The 23339-nt window shown below is 42.2% G+C and overlaps 1 protein-coding gene across 1 annotated transcript in view; it reads left to right on the plus strand.

The window, feature by feature from the left end:
* Positions 1 to 206: 206 nt before the first annotated feature.
* The window catches only part of LOC119030266 (multidrug resistance-associated protein 1-like), a 30115-nt gene continuing 6982 nt past the window's right edge, over positions 207 to 23339 (plus strand). The window contains exons 1-23 of the mRNA XM_037117700.1: positions 207 to 359; positions 454 to 579; positions 714 to 851; positions 2795 to 2920; positions 3067 to 3128; positions 5669 to 5797; positions 6219 to 6443; positions 7698 to 7875; positions 9193 to 9354; positions 9435 to 9527; positions 9652 to 9855; positions 10247 to 10393; positions 11822 to 11909; positions 12477 to 12673; positions 14811 to 14987; positions 15072 to 15239; positions 16443 to 16632; positions 17311 to 17383; positions 21290 to 21398; positions 21903 to 22110; positions 22198 to 22508; positions 22593 to 22792; positions 23063 to 23189. Of these exons, the coding sequence (XP_036973595.1) occupies positions 207 to 359; positions 454 to 579; positions 714 to 851; positions 2795 to 2920; positions 3067 to 3128; positions 5669 to 5797; positions 6219 to 6443; positions 7698 to 7875; positions 9193 to 9354; positions 9435 to 9527; positions 9652 to 9855; positions 10247 to 10393; positions 11822 to 11909; positions 12477 to 12673; positions 14811 to 14987; positions 15072 to 15239; positions 16443 to 16632; positions 17311 to 17383; positions 21290 to 21398; positions 21903 to 22110; positions 22198 to 22508; positions 22593 to 22792; positions 23063 to 23189 (3591 nt within the window). The remainder of the gene's footprint in view (positions 360 to 453; positions 580 to 713; positions 852 to 2794; positions 2921 to 3066; positions 3129 to 5668; positions 5798 to 6218; positions 6444 to 7697; positions 7876 to 9192; positions 9355 to 9434; positions 9528 to 9651; positions 9856 to 10246; positions 10394 to 11821; positions 11910 to 12476; positions 12674 to 14810; positions 14988 to 15071; positions 15240 to 16442; positions 16633 to 17310; positions 17384 to 21289; positions 21399 to 21902; positions 22111 to 22197; positions 22509 to 22592; positions 22793 to 23062; positions 23190 to 23339) is intronic.

The following is a 23339-nucleotide window of genomic DNA, read 5'->3' on the forward strand; positions in this document are numbered from 1 at the left end:
ACTGTACTGGTGTGGTTCCCATGCGTTTACCTATGGACCTGTTCTCCTCTTTACCTGTTGTACTTGCAGCTCCGCCAACACAGGGGCGTCATCCCACTATCAAAGCTCTGTTGCAGCAAGACGGTAAAAACACAGTGCCATGCTCAAACTAAATCCTAGTTCAGTGCTCAGAACCCTGACTCTCTCTGGTTTCTCTGTTATTAACCATGACCCTGGTCTCTCTGGTCTCTGGTCTGACTCTAGTCTATCTGGTCTCTGGTCTGACCCTGGTCTCTCTGGTCTCTGGTCTGACTCTAGTCTATCTGGTCTCTGGTCTGACCCTGGTCTCTCTGGTCTCTGGTCTGACTCTAGTCTATCTGGTCTCTGGTCTGACCCTGGTCTCTCTGGTCTCTGGTCTGACTCTAGTCTATCTGGTCTCTGGTCTGACCCTGGTCTCTCTGGTCTCTGTTGCAGCTCCTTGGTCTCAGTCTGGCATCATTCGGTCTTCTGGAGATTTTTTACTTCCTTGTGAAGAAAAACCAGGAGATCCAGAAGCACCTGTTGATCCTGATAGGGCCACTGTCTCGCAGCCTCACTCTGGTATGTTATGACAACTGGTCAGATCGACCAATGGTTACTTTGAATGGCCAACTGGAATTAATACAAACAGCTTGTTTTGGTAAACTCTAACCTCCTCCTCTCCTCCTCTTCTCCTGTCTCCTCTTCATCCTCAGGTTCTTGCTGTTGTTATAATCCAGGTTGATAGGATGAAGGGCTGTCGTTCCTCAATCCTCCTCTTCCTCTTCTGGACTCTTCTGGTTCTTTGCTCCCTCGTTCCTCTGAAGGTCAACATTGAGCAGATTATTGATCAGGTATCAATATTATATAATTTATATTTTATTCTCTGTTGTGGATCAAATGTCTGTGGCAGGTTTAAGATTTGGTGCGGTACGCCTCCTTTCAGATGTGTGAGGTGCAGCGGTGCCCAGTACACGTTGTTGTACTATAGACTGGAACCAGAGTGCAGGATAGAGGTAAGGAGGACCTGATGAGACCCTCGGAAGGGGTTGAAGTCTGTAGCTGGACTGTGGTGGTCTCATACAGAGCTGGTCCATGAACATCCCAATTCATCTCTGTTCCAGCTCTTAGCCGTAGTCCTGGTCTCTGGTGTAGCTCTTAGCCGTGGTCCTGGTCTCTGGTGTAGCTCTTAGCCGTGGTCCTGGTCTCTGGTCCAGCTCTTAGCCGTGGTCCTGGCGTCTGTTCCTGTCCTCGGCTTTCACTCTGTGACCTATTTTGTTTCTGTCTTGTTGACTTGGCTCTCTGTTATTTGATTCTTTGACTTCAGGAACTGAATCTCAGTTTGGGTCGAGTTTCTCTTGTGTTTTCTTTGACTGCTTCTCTTCTCTCTTTCAGCTGTGGTATTTCACAGCTCTGTGAAAAAAAGCTGCAGCAACTCGAGTCTAAATGAATTTTCCCCTCGATGTGTGAATATTTGTGTGTGTGCTAATCATTTCTTTGAAAGACGTTCATATGTAGCTGCTAATTACTGACAAGTTGTTCTTGAAATCCCTGAAGCGAATTTGTCTGAAGATAAAAAAGCAGATGGACATGAACACCTGCTGAGTTACATGAAGCTGTTCCAGTCATTAACAGCATAAAGTGAATTAGTGCTTCACATTTTCATCATTGACTTAATTTAGTTAAGAAAACTAACCCTAACCTACATTTTTATCATTGCGCAATATTAAACGCCACTCCACAGAGAAGACCATCACTTTTCTCAAAGCTGGAGACAAGACACATGCAGTACCACGGACAAGACCATGCCGACTGTCCACAGCCCCAGATGGACAACTGAGACTCCAGCTGAAGATCCCCGATCACATCACAGAAACCATACTGGATCTGGCGCATCTGGCTGCTTGCAGAATTAAGGGGCAGTCACAAAACTCCTAACAGAAGCAAAGAATACATAGGCGAACTGGTGGTCCTGTGGTTGGATCTTGTGACCTTATTCCCGATTAAGACAACAACTTCTGGTTGAGATTTACCTCTGGCTCTACAGCTTCACAGTGGCACAGACTTGAGAAGGAAACCATAACATCTCAGTCTTCCTCTTTGACCTCACCATGAAAATGGTGGTCAAGTCAGCAGAGGTGCCCCCTGATATTAACTAGTGTGTGACAGCCATCAATCCCACTGACTGAACAGCCAATCAAGAGCTTGGGGAAACTATTCGACTGTAGTCTGAGGACGCAGCACACACACACTGCCATTCACAAAACCTGTGGATACCTTGAGCCCTGGCTCACAGATGTTGACATGTCTGGGCTGCCTGATCGCTTTAAGGCCTGGATATATCACTATGTCACCCTGCTCAGAGTTTTATGCTCTGTGCCTTTATACGCTGTTCCATAGGTAAATTGTGGGAGTCTCTGAAAAGGAGATCAGTAGCTATTTGCTAAGATATCTAGGCCTGCCAAGGAGCTTCAGCAGTGCAGCTGTGTTGGTCCAGCAGCACCCTACAGCTCCCTTTCAGCAGCCTTGGGGAAGAATTTGTAGTGACACAAACAAGAGAAGCCACGCAGTGCAGGAACTCTTGAGACCCCAAAGCTGCAGCAGCTGGAACTGAGGTCTGCGCAGGTAGTAACTGGAGTGCTGCCAGAGAGTTACAGGTGTCAGAGGCAAGATAAGGCTGAAGGCTCTGTTTATGCGGTAGCAACAACAAGTGACAACATCTCCCCCAAGAAGAAGTGTGTGCAGGTGTGGATGAGGTGCAGGTTTGAATTTGACCTTTCACCTTTGGCTGTTTCAGGGTTTTTCATCAGATGGCATTCGTTTCGTCGTCTTCTTCATCTGTTTTTCCCTCCAGCTCATCCAGCTAATCCTCAGCTGCTTCTCTGACCACCGACCACTCTCTGAAAAAAACGCCTACATCCAGGTAACACACACACACACACACACACACACACACACACACAAAATCATCATTAGATGAGTTCTCTTGATCAAATGATTAAAAAGTACATTTCTGTTTTCTTTGATTATTATTTGTTTTCTTGTTGCTTGGCTTGTTTCTCTGCTCAGAACCAGTGTCCAGAAGCCGACGCCTCATTTCTCTCTAAGTTTTTCTTCTTCTGGTTTAGCAGGTAAAAAAAACATGGCAGAATCACTAAGCTCAATAGAGCTCAACAGTGAAATAGAAATGCCATTCATATTCTGAATAGAGGATTTTAATTATTGGCCATAATGTCGTAACCATCCAAAATAGACTTACCAAGAGTTATGAGATTGTGAAATGATGGTATATGATCCTGTAGAAGCCACAAGTCCGTATGATATCGTCCTTGTTTTAAGAAAAACATGTTTTGTTCACGATGTCATGGAAAAATACTACACTACCCACAATCCTATAGTGTAACAGCGTCGTCTCTGATTGATGGAGCTTGCCATTACCGTGGAAATGTTTACCAAACCCGCAAATTTCATGTTTGCTAATTACTGCTACCACTGAATTCTATGATCGTTTACCACAGAGCGACCATGATGTCACTCTCTGACCTACTGCATGAGGAGAAGAGTGTCGAAAGGGTTCACCGGAACATGAAATTCACGGGATTGGTAAACATCTCCATGGTAACAGCGAGCTCCACCAATCAGGGACGTCGCTGTTACATTCACAATGGTTTATGGGATGAGTAGTTCCTTTACTCTTCAGATAATTATGTTCACAGTTTTGTACCTTTGCTTTTTTCTCCATTTTCCAACATTTTTTTGCATCAAATTAAATGTTTTATGGTCACAATTAATATTGTAGTTTATTGGCTTGGTTCCAGGCTTAAAACTCTTCATAAAAGGATTCTATGAAACGTCAATGGAGTGAATGAATGGCAGATTCACTTCCGGAACCAGAGCCATTAAAAAAGTGGGTGGTGACTGTTGAGCTCTATAAAACTAACCAAACAGCGGGGGGGGGGGGGCAGTCACATGATAGGAGGATAGACTTACCACTGACAGTCTCCTCACTGGATTTAACTAAAACAATATTTCTGGTTTACCCGCTGCTAGTGATGGTGAGATGAAGTTTCAAGAAGCATTGAAGCTTTCCATCCAATTGGCTCACACATGGGCCAAAGCTTCATGGAGCTTTATTTGCTCTACTGTGCCATCAAGTGGACAATGAATGTAAAACAGGCAGAGTGATTATAATGACACCATGGCTTTGGTGCATGAAGCTTTGAATTGAATTGTGCTTAAATGATAATGCCAATAAACAAATAATATACTCATTATTATAGTGTCTAGTTGTCTGATAGAATGATGACAGGGACAGAGGGGGAAGTTGGAACAAATTGGGGAGAGGGTTGTGATGTGAATGTGTTACTAGGGACAAAATGTAACATATACAATGGGGAAACTGTATTCATTTTTATTTAAAAACAACAACTTCTCACTGTGCTGCCCTTCAGGCGGGTTCTTTTTTTTGACAGGATTTGACGTGACGGGGGACCTCCATTGCGTTTCGTTGCCCCTCATATTTTGAATAGCATGCCAAAGCTGCAAATCTGAATCAGTCATGCGATATGGCTGACTCGCAAGGCTTCGAACGTCACAACATGTCATTGACACTACGAGGAGGGTCGTCCTGTCTCTCAGGGAGATGGCGATTCTATGGGCCCTGTCAACAGTTGGAGGGGTAGAGAAGGCCTCTGTACCGAAAGTTCCTTTAGGAATATCTCTGTGAAAGCAGTTGGTTGCATGCCTTCAACTTTCTCAGGTAAACCAGTTATGCGGATGTTATTTCGCCTCGACCTATTTTCAAGGTCTTCTGTCTTAAGCTTGAGGCTCTCATTTTCTTTGGACAGCGCTAAACAGGCAGATTCAAGGGTTGCCAATCTGGTCTCTATGTCGCTGAGAGAAGTTTCTATGTGTTGAATTGTCTGGTCATGCCTGTCGATAGTTGCTTGGTCAGCAGACAGTTCGTCAGAAAGTTTGGCTTTAATGCGGTCCTCCATTGACTTCAGAAGTTTCTCCATTTCCACCAGGGTTAGCGGCGCATTGTTAGCATGTTGTTTACCTTGGCTAACTTGCATTTCGTCACTTTGACTACTTTCTGAAGATAGCTTGCCTGTCGGCTGGCTTGACGTTTTGTTATATTTACCCATATTTATTAGCCTTTAGCACAGGTTAAGTGGAGCAATTTAGGACTTGTTGTCTGGATTTAGTCAGGATTTCAACAAGGATCTCCCAGCATGCGACCTACTCCACCATTCGTCAAACTGGAAGTCAGAAGGACCTTTTTACAGCAAAGTTTGGCAAAGTGTTGGAGTACCTGGGAACTCAGAGTGCAAGGGGGTTAGCCCTAACCCTAACCCTTCCTGAAACATTAGACCTAGTAAGGACTTTTGATATCATTGCTAAGAATGTATTCTGGATTTGCTACATATCTCATATAATCTGTATATACACTGTGCTGGACCTTCAATAAGAAGAATGTTCAAATAAAACTCCCTGAACAGCAACAAACCAACTGGATTGATCGTTGTCATGGAGACAGTTTAGATCACAGCAAGTTTTTGACCTTTGACCTGATGAAACAGTCTGCTGCTAATGCGACAAACAATAATGATTGTAGTGACACAATTATTTATTTAAAAAAAGGTGTTGTTATTTTTCACCTTCCTGTTAGTTTGGTGGTTCGAGGTCACCGGCGCCCCCTGCAGGCTGCAGATCTGTGGCCTCTAAGGGACCAGGACTCGTCAATCTGGATCATGAAGGACTTGGAGAAGTTCTGGACGCAGAACTGCAAAGAGCTGCGGTAGGTGATCTTAATGATTACTTTGTATTTTACCTGAATGCTGTCATGTGACAAAGAGCAAACAATAAAGGAAATTATATAAACACATAAAAACAGGTGGTCACAGTGATGTCACACTGCTGAGCCTGATCACTTCACTCTGATTAGGCATTTCTGAAAATGCTGCTGATTCAACTTCACAACTTTCACTTTTTTCTATACCTTACTCACTGAAATGCTTTTAATTTGACACGGGAAATCATTTAACATGGAAAGTATTTTCCTGAAGCATGACCACATACAAAGCAGTAAAAGTTGGATGCTGTGATCCACGGGGTGGCGGGTTTAGCTTGTGGACGGGTATTAACTAGGCCAAGTTACAAGGTCATTTTTGTAAAGTAAAGGCCTGAAAATTCACCAAAACCTGTTTGCTCTTCTGAAGGGATGAGCCTGCAGGTTCTGGACTGGCCTGGGGCCGGTCCTGGTCCAGTGGTTCTAACATGCCAACAGAAAAAACACAGCTGCTGAGTAAGAACAGAAAGGGGAGGGGGTGTAGGCTCTTCCTCCTGTGCGCTCTGGGGCAGAGCTTCAGGTTTTACTTCCTGCGTGGGACTCTGTGTCTCCTCCTGCATGACGCCTTCATGTTCGCTGTGCCGCAGGTGCTCAGGTGAGTGTCAAAGAGGTCATAGCGATCAAATGCATGCTTAGTGATATCTCAATGTGTGATGTTGTTTGTCATCAGGTGTAATGAACAGTCAGTTCGAGACACTTTAGGGTTAACCCCTGGTAACTCCCAGGCTCAGGGAACTTTTAGCCTGGGCTGAGGGGGCTGTTAGCAAAGTACGGTCAACAAGCAAACAGAACGACAAGCATGTGCCAAGTCTTACCAGCTCATCAATAGAATGTCTTTATGTTCAAAAGGTCACCAAACTCCAACAAAAAAATGTTTTCTCCTCTTCTCAAATGTTGAGGAAATCCATTTCTGTAACACATTTAGTCCAAAACACTGTATTCATGATTTAATGGTGACCAAATGTAAAAGAAAATGATTAATACTTTTATCTGTAAAAAGACCCCTCTGATTTCAGCAGCAATCCTTTGATTGACAGCTCATCAGATTGATATGAGCTTCTATGCCCGCCTTAAAGCCTACAACAGCCAATGACTGAAAAAATGTTTTCTCCTCTTCCCAAATGTCGAGGAAATCCATTTCTGTAACACATTTAGTCCAAAACACTGTATTCATGATTTAATGGTGACCAAATGTAAAAGAAAATGATTAATACTTTTATCTGTAAAAAGACCCCTCTGATTTCAGCAGCAATCCTTTGATTGACAGCTCATCAGATTGATATGAGCTTCTATGCCCGCCTTAAAGCCTACAACAGCCAATGACTGATCATTTAGACCAGTGACCCACTCTGTTCTTTTTCCTCTCTCCTGGGCCACTTACACGGCAGCTTCAGGATTACTGGGTCATCATATAGCCAATGATATTTCAAATCCAGTGAATTTATAGTATAATAGTAATATAATATTGTCACTCTCAGGCAGGGGGATTTTGAGGTCACCAATGGCTTTTTTTTTGCCAGGCACTTGAATATTTCCTATACCCCTTTTACATTTTCACTTTTGTGGGTGTTTATGTGCAGTGTGATTGTGAATTATCAGGATTTGCTCCACCAGAAATATTCAGCTCAGCAGTGAATGTAACAATCAATCAATCTTTTTTCTATATCATCATTTAAAAACAAAAGGTCTCTTGACACTCAGTCTTTAATTAAAGAAATGAATGAAAAGTACTGAATATGTCTGCAGTTCTGTTGCCTTGACGAAGATGACACCTGGCACATGAGTTCTCCATGACGTGCTCAACGTTCCAACAGAGACACCTTGTGATGATTGTTGTTGATGCCCTCAGCTTGCTGCTGGAATTCATGCGGGACAAGAGTGCTGAGATGTGGAAAGGTTTCCTGTTCGCCACCTTTCTCTTCCTGCTGTCCTGTCTGCAGTCGCTCTTCCATCATCACTATATGTTTCACTGCTTCACTGTGGGGATGAGACTGAAGACCGCTGTCATGGGCCTTGTCTACAGGAAGGTAACAGACAGACAGGAAGCTGTCAGACAGGAAACAACTGGAGACAGAAAGACAGGAAACAGACAGACAGACAGGAGACAGACAGGAGCCAGTTGGTAACAGACAGGAAACAGTCCAGAGCAACGGCCCATTGTGCTGCTCACCTGTGTCTCATCACTTCCTGTGTATTGAAGCCTGTGGCCTTTTTTATCCTCACTCCTGGTTGGTTTGTCTGCGTGTCTCACCTGTGTTCAACATTTTTGATAAGATTGAGCTTTTGGAGTTCATATTTTTCTACTTTTGTAATTTCAGCTTCATTAAAGGTTGCAATGGAGTCAATGCATCTGCCTGCCTATGTATCAGCGTTAAGGTCCTTACCATTTTGTCATTGTGACAACATGAACCGACCAGGAGTGTGTCAGACTTAGACAAAAGAGAGGACTCAGGTGCAGAATGACAGATGTAATGTCAGATTTTATTTCTCTGTTTTGCGGCTCTCCAGACAGAATGATAAATCAAAAACTATGAAATACTAGAGGACTCACGAGACAAACAAACGTGAAACACACAATAACGTAAAGCGCTCCCGAAGGAGGAAAACCTACTCTGAACTATGAATCTTAAATATACAAGTTAACAAACAAAATTCACTCCGAAGAGGAAAGCACACAGGCTATGAAACTTAACTACTCTCTCTATTTTCAAAAGGATACAACAGAAAACGCTCCAAGAGGAGGAAAACAAAAGACTATAAACAAAGCTAAACTGAAACACAAAAATCCTAACCAGAATATTAACAAACAAAAAATCACTCTACTAGAGAGGACAAAATCAGAAAATAAAACGTGACAATACTTAACGTGATTGACAATGGCAAGGCTGTGGAACAAGGGCTTCAGTTAACGACAAAATGACGAAATACTTGGGCGACGCAGACAGGGGAAAACAAAGACTTTATACACATGGGGGGAAGGGAACACAGGTGAAAACAATCAGGGATTAGGGATGACGTCAGACCAGGGATACAGGAGGAAGGGCAAGTGACCTGAAACGAGAGGGAGAGATATTTTCAAAATAAGACATGAAATTTCACAAGACAGACCCCAAGACAGGACAAACCTCACCGCGATGTGACAGAGTGAGGAGAAAACTCAGGCTTCAATAAACAAGAAGTGTAACCCTAGCCACAATATAAATCAGCTTTCAATGTACAGAGTTCAAGCTGTGTCCTCCGGGCCAGAGGCTGCTGGGGTTAACATTTAAGTACTGGACACCAGCTGGTTAGGGTCCTGTACCTAAAAAAAGTAAAACTGTGGTTTTGTGTGTTTGACTCCTCAGTGTCTGCTGCTCAGCAGTGCAGCTCGGCGGCAGTGTACTCTGGGAGAAATCATTAATCTGGTTTCAGCCGACACTCAGAAGCTGATGGACTTTGTGGTTTATTTGAACTGTCTGTGGGTCACGCCCATCGAGATCACACTGTGTTTCTACTTTCTGTGGCAGGTAACACATGATGTTAACGCCTAAAATGATGTCAACACAAAACAAAACATTGACTTATTGATTGATAAATTTATTGACAGCTCCTCGGTCCGGCCGCTCTTGCTGGTATCATCGCCGTGATCCTGATTTTCCCTCTGAACGGATTCATTGCTAAAGTGAGAAGCAAACTTCAGGTGAGGAAGCAGTTTCCTTGTTTTGTTGTCACTTTCTTAATTTAAATCTTTTCATTATTTAGAGGAACAGTTTTCGTGTTCTGTGGCAGAAGACCCAAAGCTGAACAACACTTTGTTTTGTCAGGAGGTTCAGATGAAGTTCATGGACAGTCGGATCAAACTGATGAATGAGATCCTGAACGGCATGAAGATCCTGAAGTTTTATGCCTGGGAGGAAGCTTTCCTGCGTCGCGTTGGCGTCCTGAGAGACGGAGAACTCGATGCCCTGAAGAGATCTCAGGTCCTCCACTCTGTCTCTCTAGCTTCCTTCAACTCCTCGTCTTTCCTGGTGAGTCTCACACTTGCCTGCTCAGGTAAACCTCAGAATAATATCTCAGTGTGATGTGTTTTTTGCTTGTGAAACAAATCCCTGACATCACACTCTCTCTGCTCAGTGATTGGTCAGCTGTGTGTGAAAGCAGGGCAGGGTTAAACATCTCTCTCGGCTCTCTTCTTGTCATGACGAAGAAGGAGAGACCGTCTGTCAGGGACCAGATGTGTGTGTGATGTTTTTGATCTTTAAACACGTGTGACTTCACTCACATGTGTCATCAACATGTTAGAAAACAGAAGCTCAGATCTTCTTCTTGTTTGTTGTTTGGATTATCTGTGTGTTGTTTGTTATTGTTGACAAACAGAATGTTTACTGGTCTCTCCTGCTTCATGTCTTCTCTGATCAGATTGCCCTCTCAGTTTTTGGAGTTTATGTGTTGATGGATGAGCGAAATGTTCTGGATGCTCAGAAAATATTTGTTTCTGTTGCTCTCATCAACATCCTGAAAACTCCTCTGAGTCAGCTTCCCTTCGCCATGAGCACCACCATGCAGGCAAGTGACAGCCAATCAGAAACCATTGTTCAGTGGACTAAAGATTAGTTTTACGCAGATCAGAAAAAAACAACAAATTGTCCCACCTCAGTTCAAAAACAAACAAAATTAACAAATTATTTCCTTTGAAAATGTTGATTTTAATTCATGTTATGGTTAGGTAGGTTTAAGTTTAGGATTAGGTAACAGCAACATTGTTTCCAAAGAGCAGGTAGTCCACACAACACACTGAGCCTGTTGATATCTGGCTTAATGTGTGTTTTTGGTAAACTGATCACATTATTCCATTTCTCATTGAAATTAACAAGTGACAACTACTGATTAGATGTCAGTGGAACAACCAGAAACCATGTTTTTACTCAAAGGCAGAAAGAAGTTCATGTAGAACATTTGCTGAATGAACAAGAAGGTCCAAATAATGCAGAATGAGTCAGAGACAGAGTTTCACAGAGTTTATAAAGTGTCTCCAACTCAACAACTCACTAAACTGACACATTTGTTAAGGGAGTCTGGTGACTTTCTTGTTTTATTTTGAACTTCCTTTTTCTGTGCTCACCTGTGCCCTATCAGTCTATCAGGCCGTGTGTATATAGTGTGTGTCCTCCCTGCTGTCTTTGAGCTTCTGGTTTAAAATCTTATAACTCTCCAGAAACATCCTTTACAGGCAACCGCTCAAATACTAGATGGGGCAAAACTCGCCATCTGTAACCTGGTAATGAAGGAGAAGCTTCTTGCTGTGTCTGCGTCTCCTGAGCTTCACTTATCCTTCATGAACCAGAAACTCAGACCTTCACTGAATGCTGCTGCTGAGTGTTGTGAGCGTATCACTTACTTGACTGTGATCAGCCTCTTTAATGTAGCTTTAACTAAGCAACTACAATGACAATCAAACCTACATGCAGCATCCTCCCCGAGTGCTTTTCTACCCGAACCAAACACTGTATAGACACTTGCTGATAATAACAATGATAATAAAAATAGATGTATTTTATATAGCACTTTTCAAGACACTTTACAGGTTAACAAGCAGAGTAATAAAAACACACTAAAAATAGAAAAAAGAGACAGAAGTTATAGTTATAGGCTGTTAATGATGTCACTGTCATCCATTTCCTCCAGGACGCAGTTGAGCAGCTGTGATGTCTCTGTCTAACCTATCATCACACAGAAAGATCATTCCTGTCCAAACTTAAAAACATAGGTCCTGAAGTAGAGCCTTGCGATTCTCCTACTGTACTTTGTCTTGGCTGACAGTTCTGATTCTATCCATCTGAAATGTCTTTGAAAGATTACAAAAGATTAACTGTTTGAAAAGTGGAAAACTCCTCACACTTACACCTCTGGTGTATGTTGTATTTTATTATTGTAATGGGTGTGTAAGGTTACTGATCTCTGTTCAATTTTTGGGGGGGATTTTTTTATGATCAGGCTGTTGTGTCACTCAGACGTCTGGGAAACTTCCTGTACCAAGAGGAATTGAAGCCGAACAACGTGGAGAGACTGCCTCACAGCACAGGTGTGACATTACATACACCTGTCCAACTCAGGAGGATAACTTCACTTTCATCTATGTGTCCAACACTGTTGCTAGCTTAGCACAAACACTGGAGGCAGGGGGAACTGTTACAACCATGCTTATATGGCTGACCGATTACCTGATTCTGTCCAGCTGTCTGATCGCTGGCTGAGCCACTCCTCCCTCGCCTCCAGCAGCTGCCACCTTAACCACACCCCACTGCCACACTACCTTAGCACAAACACTGGAGGCAGGGGGAACTGACACTTACCTTAAATCAGGTTTGATTTCTGCTTTTAATGTGTTTTATTGTTTGGCCACTTACATGAATATATTTACTGATTTACAAAGATCTGGAAACAGTCTAAACATCTACAGCCAAACTGCATTTTAGAACCATGTGTTGGAACCACAGAGAAACCAGGTCCTAGAACCACATAGAAACAGCGGATTAGGACCACGTAGAAACGTGTGTTAGAACCACATTAGAGTCACATCTTAGAACCATATACAACCATGTGTTAGAACCACATATTAGAGCAACATGGACACATGCTCTGTCCTCAGATGGAGACAGTGTGGTGATCGAGGGCGGGTCCTTCTCCTGGACTAACGACGGGCTGCCGTGTCTGCAGAGGATTAACATGAAGGTGAAGACAGGCTTCCTGGTGGCTGTGGTTGGCCATGTTGGCTCAGGAAAGTCATCTCTTCTGTCAGCCATGTTGGGAGAGATGGAAAAGAGAAGTGGCTTCATCTCCATCAAGGTGACAGCAAACAACATGTATTACACTTTTTGATGTATTTATGTTTGAACCATGAATGGTCAGTTGAACTTTGTCAGAGTCTGCATACGTTTTTTTTGTATTTATGTATTTGGATGTTGTCTCAAGGGGCGAGGAGACAAGAAGAGAAACAGTAGTCAGCATGTTGTCCAAACAACGACAGAAAATAAACTGATGGTTATTCAGAAAGAATACCTTTTCTTCTAATGAATGGATGCCATCTTGAAATGTGTTATCCAGTTCTTATACATTTACAGTTTTTTCTTCATGCCAGCAAAGTTTAATTTAAGAGAAATGAGCAAATATTAACAACAAAACATTTGATATGCTGTTGGAATAAACAAACTTGTGGACTCTTGCATAATGTCACAATTTCCTGTGACATTATGAGTTAGAACACGCGGATATTTCAGCTCTGTTCAGCATAACTTAACAGACTGAGAGGAATATAAAAAGCAGGGCTGTATGAACACTTGGTTTCTATGAACAGTGAGGCTGCAGTTCATCTGTTCTTCTCTGGTTTCTTTGCATCTTTAGTTTGTTATTCATAACTCAAACCAAACAACTCGTCAGGTATGTTGGTGATGTCTGATGAATATATAGTCATGTAAAAAACTAAATATTCAGTTCTTTATTTAAAAATGTTCACATATTGATGTCTAATGTTTTTTTTATTTATCGCTGGAAAATAAAGTGATTTAATTGCAGGTACACAACAAAGTTTAACCTTGTTTTACTCGTTAAACCAAAGGTAACAAAAATGTGTATTCTGAGGAAAAAGTTAGGACACCCTACCCCATAATAGCTAATGTTACCCCTTTTGGTTGAAATAACTTCAGTGAGACGCTTCTTGTAGCCAACTACCAGTCTGACATCAGTCTGAGAAAAGTTTGACCCACTCCTCAATGCAGAATTATTTCAGCTGTGAGATGTTTCACAGGTTTCTTGCACGTACAGCCAGTTTCACCCCACAGCATCTCAGTGGGATTAAGATCTGGGCTTTGACTCATTGACCATTCCAGGACTCCCCATTTCTTAGGTCTCAGCCATTCCCTGGTGGATTTACTGGTATGTTTTGGGTCATTCTCATGTTGCAGGGTCCAGCTCTGCTTCAGCTTTAATTTTTTTTTTTTTTTACAGATGGTCTCAGATGTTGCTCAAGCACCCTCTGACACAGTAGAATTCATGGTGGGTTCTATGATGGTTAGCTAGCCAGGTCCGGCTGCAGCAAAGCATCCCCACATAATGACACTTTCACCTCCATGCTTCACAGTTGGCATGATGTTCTTTTCCTAGAATGCTGTATTTAGATCATGCCAAACATGTCCTCTGTTCTGGTGTCCAAATAATTAAATTTTACACTCATCACTCCAAAGAACATTATTCCAGACGTCCTGGTTTTTGTCTACATTCTCTCTGGCACACTTCAGTCTGGCCTTCACGTTTTTCTAAGAGAGTAAAGGTTTCCTCCTTGCACACCTCCCATGAAAGTTAAACTTGTGTAGTCTCCTTCTGGTTGTAGAGGCCTTTTCACATCTACAGTAGCAAGAGCCTGCTGTAGATCCTGTGTGCACATTTTATGGTTTTTGGTGACTTATTTTGGCATCTTGTGGCCTGCTCTCAGGGTGAACTTGCTTGGATTCTATCTCACTATGACGTTCACTCTGCCTTCAACAGTCAGGAGCGCAATAAACTAAATGTCTGAGGTTTAAATAGTTCAAGCCTCCTTCAAAATGCTTAGTAATTATGTTATAATCATGTGCACCTGATGTGATACACCTGTGTGTGATTTTAGCCATTTTAAATGGGAATAATGGGGATGTCCTAATTTATTCCTCACCAGACATTGCATCTTTCAGTTTTAATTTTTTCAATTTTAATTGTTCAGTTATATTACTTGAATCTCTCAGTATTGTTATAATTGATATGAAATATCCCTATGTCTAAATATATTTAAAAAACACACAGGCTTTCAAAGGGTGTCCTAATGTTTTCATATGACTGTACATACACAGCAGGGACCAGTGCCCCAGAAGTGATTTTTTATAAAAATGTATCCACTGAATATATTTTACAGCAGTTCACAGTGTGAGTGATTATCTTGATGATGATGGTGCAGGGTTCAGTGGCCTACATCCCCCAGCAGGCCTGGATCCAGAACGCCTCCCTGAAAGATAACATTTTGTTTGGTGGAGAGAGGAAGGAGAGCTGGTACCACCGTGTGCTGGAGGCCTGTGCTCTGCTGCCAGACCTGGACATCTTGCCTGCTGGAGACAGCACTGAGATTGGGGAGAAGGTACACTGGCCAACCACAGACTGCATTTTTAACTGTATATTCTTCAGTTGTTATTTCATTTAATTATGTGTATATGGACTGCAGGGTCTGAACCTGTCTGGGGGTCAGAAACAGAGGGTGAGTCTGGCTCGGGCAGTCTATAGGAGGTCAGATGTTTACCTTCTGGATGACCCGTTGTCAGCTGTTGATGCGCACGTTGGACAACACATCTTTGATCGAGTCATTGGACCCAGAGGACTCCTTAAAGACAAGGTAAGATCCTGCAGGTTCTCGGCAGACCTGATCGAACTCTCCTGCAGCCATCCCTCATCTCAACCCATATACAGCAGATTGACATGGATGTAGCTGGCCCTTTGGTGAATAGAAGCTGAGTCCACAAGCAACCAGGTTGTGTCTATCTGCACATGATTACTGTCTCAGCTGTTCTACACTGTCCAGCTTTCCTTCTTTAGAGATTCTTGAAGAGATCCTAATTAACCATAGGATCTTCAAGTTTACTTTTCAAGAAGTAACCAGGCACCCCTGCACACCCACAGACTGATGGGCTCTCTGTGAGGCTGAGCACACCCCGGTGTAACTGGTTCTGTATTGGGACAATCAGGAACCATTAGACCAACTCCAGAAGGATGGGGAAGTTCTTTCTACTGCACAGTGTGACAGTGGGATGGTGTAGTGTACTGACAGGATACAAGGAGAACCTATAGGAGACTTGGAATGACCAGCAGACAGTGTCCTGATCTCAAGCCAGGTCAGACGGTGCTTTCACTCCTTCCTTCCTCCAACAGCAAGCTTTAAGCCAAATCAAGAGGCTTTCAATTCATCAGTCAAGTGATGCATCCAGATGAAAGGAAACAGACCTGAGATTCATCTGAGAGAGAGGAGGGAACGACCCAGGCTCCTTAAGTCACCCGCTTTGCGAATGAAGTGGATCTCAAAAAATCTGCCAACCTCCCTGTCACGTCCTTTTCAGCCAGAGGTGGAGGCCATGCATGTTGGTGTCAGGAGTCAGCAATATGGCAATTTGTTCATTTCTGTCTTCAATGTGTAGCCACAGGCAATGTACTGATAACTTGGTGGAGAAAATTGGCCCACTAAGCCATTTGTGTAAGTATTACGAACATGTACTGGAGGCATCAAGCACATCAAAACTAGCTTGAGACAAGTTCTTTAGAAAAATCCAAACCAGATGGACCTACAACAGCTGATAGTGTGAGAAGGTAACACAGGACGCCCGGGCTGCAGGCTAGAAGGTGAAATGTAAGGCCACAGGTAGCGAATGCACCCCAAATTGGCCCCCAACAGAAATAAGGCGCTACAGTCCTTTCTGTCCCTGAGTGAGTGAAACAGGGTTAACAGTGTGATAGTGACAATTTTGATGCATGAAGGCTATGAGTAGTTGTTGTTCAAACATTGTTGTTGTTGTTTTTAAAACAGCAGTGCTGATGTGTATTTTAGACCCGGGTGCTGGTAACTCATGGGCTCAGCTTCCTGTCCAAAGCAGACCTGATCCTGGTGATGGAAGAGGGTCACGTCTCTGAGATGGGCTCCTACATGGAGCTGATGGAGAGGAGGGGAGCTTTTGCTAAACTCATCCAAACCTTCAGTGGAAACCAACGCAGAGGCAGCTCCACCCCCAGAGACAAGAGTGAGAAATCAGTTGAAGTGAACAGAACCAAACTAAACTATGAGCAGAATAAAACTGCTGTAACTACGTAAGTAATCAGCAGTTTTCATTATGAATGCCACTATATATAAAATTATATAGAAATATATAAAAATATATAGAAATATCTAGAAGTGGAAGAAAAAAAAACAATGGAAGAAACCTGATGAAGAGCTCCAGAGGAGGATCCTCTCAGAGGACAGACATGCAAAAGATCAAGATCATTAGGAACAGACAGAGAGATCAGGGTTAAGAGGCAACAAAACTTTGAGAAAGACAGGTATAAGGAGAAAACAGAGGAGAGCAATAATCTAGCGGAGGTGACTCATTGAGACTGAAACCGACTCAGTGAAGAAGCTAGCAGTCGAAGTCAAGGGATAATTAAAGGCTAAGTCAAATAAGTGAGTTTTGAGTTTAGATTTAAAGGCGTCAATGTAGCCAGATTGCCTGATATCAGCTGGGACGTTATCCCAGAGGAAGAAGCCTGCAGCCAGCTGACTGAATGAAAACTGACATTAATTGTCTCATTGAAGATTTAATACATTTTGATCATTTTACAGATTTTATTAGATGGAGCAGAATGTAAGAAACTGTTTGCATCTGGGATTTTTGACAAAAGTGTGTGTGTGTTTGTGTGTGTGTGTAATTGTGTGTTTGCAGTCAGCAGGAAGTCGGTGTCTCGTCTCAGTATGACTGATTACTCCATTGATCTTTCACAGGAGCAGCTGATCAGGTAAAAACAAACTGTAAACACATATTTGTATAAACAGCAATGATGCAACCTTGCATGTCATTAATAACATGTGAAACAGAGGAAGAAAACTTCAGAGGAATCCCAACTATGAAAACCTGTTGGCATTAATATGCCATAATTGTTTTGTCATATTAAAATGTGTTGCCAAAACACATGAATTATTGTTATTACTTTAAAAATCCTCACTGTTTGATAGACATTTGGACCTGCGGATGCTGGCATTACTTTACGAGCACAATGCGCTCTAGGTTCGATGATGTCAATTGGCTGCTGCTAGTATTCGGAGCCTGCTATATTTACTGGCCAACAGTAGAGAAATGTCATTCTAATGCCACATTGAGGTGCTTTTGGTTGTAATCTTAGTCGAAAGACAACAAGGGAAGCAATGTCAGTCTTCACAGTTTTCCGACTTAAAATAAAGAGGGAAAGGAGTGCTGAAGTGCTTGTGGACGTACACAACTTCCAAAGGACCTGCAGCTATGTTCTCACCATTTTGCTCCTGACATATTTGATGCAATTTGTTGACCACAGCTGCTAAAAGAGCTCAAAGGTGTTGCTGATTATAAACCAAAACTAATAAAGACCAAAACCAAATTTCATGGCCCTCATGCCCGGGAAGTGTGTGAAATCTGCTCAAAGAAACACAAAAGACAGGAGATGCTCCCCTACTAGGATGTTAACAACCCACTCCTGCAGTTGCAACCTCTATGGTTGAGCCACTGGATGCAAACCCAGATCACGGAGGACAGTGACGATCCATCCATTCAGTCCATTCAACAATCTGTAGGTCTGCAGTGTTCTCGAAGACAGCTACTCAGATGGACAAAGACATGTCAGATGCAGTGGTACAGTGGCGAGCAGATGTGCACCGACTCGTAACCAGTGATAAGTTTAATAAACAAGCAGAGGACATTTCCAAGATCTGTTCCTCTGAGGCGATGAATGTAGCGAGGAGATTCAGCCTCGGTACAGACAGTCCGATCCAGAATCCAGTTTAAGGTCATCCTTTTCAAATACCTTTCAAAGCACCCAGGGATCATATGCTTCAACTGACACCCCGAAAGAAGATTGTTACTGTTTCTATATTTTTGAAGAACAGGTAAAATAATTGCTTCACTATTTTTTAAAGTGTGGCTCCTTGATTGTCAAAGAAGATAAGAATGCACTGTGAAATTAATGATCACAGAACTCACCTGTACTAATGGTCAAAACATAAACAACAAAGGCCACTGCAGCTACACAGAGGGAATATAAAAGCCCAGGAAAGTCCATCCATCATAAATCATTTCTGGTGGAGCATGCAAACCGATGAGGGTGACAGAAGATTTGAAAGAGGGGGTGGGTATTGGAGAGCAGTGGCTTTTGTAGATCCACGTCATCTGACGAAGTACATCCACAAAACAGCACCACAGGTATGTTCACATATAGAAGTCTTAAAAAAGGTTTCATCTTAATATTATGTGGCAGGATGTGACTCTCATATCTATTTTCATTTCAAAGTCAGATTTTTTCAGGTGTACCACTCCATGAACCCTAACCCTTCTGAAACAAACACATATTGGATATGATGTGATGGTCTCCATGTGTGCTCCTCTGGACCATAATAACAATGTGAACAGGGAGCAGGTGGGTGAACTATTATTATGACTCCTTTGTAAGCATTATGTTGGACTTGATGAGGTACATCCAACTGTTTCTGACACCTTTAATCTATTTGAATGTTTGCATTTGTGAATCTGTTGTTTTTTAAAGATCGGGAGAGTGCTGATGAACCCAAGTTAAAAATCTCATGGAGCAAAGTCCAAAAGAGGTTCACAGCAAGACCGGTGGCTGTTGAGAAGGACTGCGGCTACGTGGCGCCATGGTGGCTGATGTTTCCTACTCTGTCCAATTCAGACAGGACATGAGAGTGAACCAAACACACATAATGGCTCCACATGAGACATCCTCCAGATCACACCATTGTTCAAACTCGCTGGTTTTCAAGTGTCAAGTAGCTGCATCATTAGTAAACATAACTTACACACCAGCATTGTTTGAATCCACATCAACTTTAATTTAAATTCTATTCAAGAGGTGAGTGTTAAAGGACACACTTCATAAACGTCATGAAACAGATGTACTTTCTATATTTTTGATTTTGTCAAAACATTAACATTTGTGTAGTTGTAACTGCAACAGAAAAGCTAACCCTAACCCCATTCCACTTGGGTCAAAGTAAATGTTTGTTATGTTGTTAACTGCACAAGATGGGATCACTGTGACGATTCTTCTCCTCAGCTGCCATTCATACCTCGTGTAAACTAACGGTACTTGTCACAGCTGTAAACCTGCAACCAGAATATTTGTAACAACTGTTACATTTGAAATACAGTGAAGTGATGGAAGACTGGTGCAAGTGTTTTGCCTTAAACTGTAAAACTAATGAAAACTTCTAAACAAGGCACAGTCCAGGTAAACATAATGTCATCATAATTTACCGTGTGCACAGGTTCACTGTAACACAACCCTTCAGTCAAACATTCCCTTAACTAGGAAAGTAAAATTTCACATGAATACTTCCAGCTAACTTCTGCTGTTTCCTCTGAGGACTTGCGTTACTGATTTAGACAAATTGAAAATACGACAGCTATATACACACAGCGTGGTTCTCCTGTAAATATAAGGTGTAACAATCAGATGTTTTGTGCAATATGAAGCAAGGATGTCGTTTAGTAATTTCATACACTGTAATCTTGTTGGGCAAAAAAACCCAACAAATATACAAGGATACAAATAGCCAGGAATCAAACTGAATGTATTTATGATACACTTTAAAAAAGACAAGCAGTTATTGTTAAATTACTTACTTCTAAAATACAATATAAAGTATGAAAAAAAGTAAATATAGAGAACTTAGCAGTGATCACGGGCAGATGTTCTGACTAGACTATTGCTAACCTGGTTCTGATCTGGTAGAGAGGCACTCTCTCGGTCATGGAGGCTGACAAGTTCCCATAAAACATCTCCACTGAAGTAAACTGCATCAATGTTCTGGTGTGCTGTGCTGCGAGGGATATCTGTAAATATAATCAAACCCAAACGTGTCTTGTCAGTGTATCCTCATAATGTGTAAAGCATAAAACAGCAGTGGACACTAACATCTGAGTTTGTTTCATCATACAATGGTTTGATCCATATGCCAACCTTGAACAGCTGCTGACACAAATCGGAACCCTTTCTAAAAAGAATTGGACCAAGGGCTGCACAACTGCTATATATCCCTACCCAGACTGCATTGCAACATCGACAACAATGACAACCTATGAGTGAAATTATTTTTTAAAATGTTATACAAACTGGGGCGCTGTTTAGCTCAGTTGGTAGAGCAGGCCTCCCATGTGCAGAGGCTTTGTCCTTGCTGCAGCGGACCTGGGTTTGAATCCTGGCTGTTTGCTGTGTGTCACTCCCCCTCTCTCTCCCCGTTTCCTGTCTCCCTCCTCAGTGGCACTATTGAATAAAGCCATAAACGCCAAAAAAAAGAGAGAAAAAGTTCAACAAATGTTATGCATATAAACTAAGACATATAGAGTGATTTTTATTTTGAAGTTATATAGCTGATACCAGCGTTGATCTCAGAATGCATACAGGTCTTCACAGTTGGGTTCCTGTTATCAAACAGTTGGCTACTTGAATCTTTTATATGCCTTTTCAGATGCCAAAATTATGTTTATTGAAGAAATTCAAACTTGGCAACATTTTGTTAATTCACTGGTGTCAGATACAAAATATGCAACATTTACAAAACATACAAAAGACCTCCAACCTTGTGACTGAAAGATTTTTACATTATTGATCTATGTGTTAATATGTGTGTGTGTGTGTGTGTGTGTGTGTGTTTTCCAGCTGTGATATGGGCAGTGCCAGTGTTCAGGTGATGGAAGCAGCTGATCAGGACTTGGATGCAGAGGATGTTGGAAAACTCACAGAGGCTGACAAAGCTCACATAGGGAGGGTGGGTCCTTCTTTTCAACAAGTGATTTTTGTATCAGTACTATTCATTTTTAAGCAAACAGTAAAACATAATTTTAAGACAACACATCAGCATCTATACATGTTTACAGAAATAACGTTACACAACAAATAAAATAAATGGATTAGGGTTAACATGTTTATTTAGGGTAAAAGGAATAATTGTATTTAGTATCAGAAACTCCTCAACAGCCACTGTGACGGAAGAATTAAAACTGTCTTCTGAAAGTAACATTTTACATTCCAGCGTCACCGTTCATGTCAACAAAAATAAACCGTCAGAACATTACTTGATTGAAAATGAAACCAAATCATGATGAATTGATTTGTAACATAACAACAGAAGTCATCCAAGGTCCAACATCTTTCCACTGACACTGTTCACTACTGAGCTCATCCGGGTCTGTTTGCTTGTGTGTTTGTTTCCTCAGAGATTGTCATTAACAGGAAGTGTGTGTAATGAACAGAGTTATTCTCCTCTTGTCAGGTGAAGCTGCAGATGTATCGAGAGTACTTCAGGACCGTTGGCCTTACCTTCATCATGACCATCATCTTCCTCTGTGCATTCCAGCAGGCTGCCTCATTGGCCTACAACTACTGGCTGAGCCTGTGGGCCGACGAGCCAACCGTCAATGGCACACAGAGCGACCATGGGCTGAAACTGAGTGTGTTTGCAGCTCTCGGTTTCACTCAGGGTGGGTCAAAGGTCATCATAGATCTACCAGCTCTGTGATAAAGTTTCCCATTAAAACCAGTTTGTGACCTCATCATCTTTACTTCAGGGATGGCCATGTTTGGGACGACACTTGCCATAGCTCTGGGTGGCATTGTAGCATCACGTCACCTTCATGCTGATCTTCTCAACAGTGTCCTTCGCTCACCCATGTCCTTCTTTGAGGTCACGCCCAGCGGAAACCTCCTAAACCGATTCTCCAAAGAGATCGATGCGATCGACTGCATGATTCCTGACGGGCTGAAGATGATGCTGGGCTACCTGTTTAAACTGCTGGAAATCTTCATCATTTTGTTGTTGGCCACACCCTTCACAGGGCTGGTGCTCCTCCCCCTCACCTGTGTTTACATCTTAATACAGGTAACCGTTTCACCTGAATCTTATCTCTGAGGTTCAGTTGATGCCTTGTTGGAAATGATCACTTTCCATGGGTCTGGTCTCCAGAGTTTCTACGTGTCGTCGTCGTGTCAGCTGCGACGTCTGGAGGCCGTCAGCCGCTCCCCGATCTACAGTCATTTCAACGAGACGGTACAGGGTGCCAGCGTCATCCGAGCTTTTGGCGAACAGCAACGCTTCATTCTGCACGCCAACCATCGCATCGACGGCAACCAGGAAGCTTATTTCCCTCGTTTTGTTGCCACCAGGTTCATTCAAACTACCTGAAACAAATTAGAGTATTTTAACAACACACATGATTTTGACAGAGTGAATATTTATTTATATTTGAAGTTGTGCTGATGATTCAGTAGGTATTTGATTTATGTGTATTGCATTGTACCTTTTGTAAATGAAATGTGTCAGGCTCTCAGGTGATTTCTCCAGAATATTAATCCACTCCGGAAGAATATAAATAATAATTTTATAGTATTTAAAATGTGCAGATTTTTTTGTGTAATTAAATGTGTTTCTTTCAGATGGCTGGCAGTGAATCTGGAGTTTCTGGGGAATGTATTAGTTTTGGCTGCAGCCATCCTGTCGGTGCGAGGTCGGGATGAACTGAGCCCGGGCATTGTGGGATTGGCAGTGACACATTCTCTCCAGGTGACAAACTGTTTGGTTTAGTCAGCTTTTTTTGAAATTGGAAATGAAACAATTATCAATGATTTTTCCTTCAATAGACATTCCATTTCCACTAGTAAGTTAAAGAAATCCATGGACATGCCAGTATTAGTAAGGGTTGAGTAAGTACAT

Source organism: Acanthopagrus latus, chromosome 12 (genome assembly GCF_904848185.1).
Source record: "Acanthopagrus latus isolate v.2019 chromosome 12, fAcaLat1.1, whole genome shotgun sequence".
Taxonomy (NCBI): Eukaryota; Metazoa; Chordata; class Actinopteri; order Spariformes; family Sparidae; genus Acanthopagrus; species Acanthopagrus latus.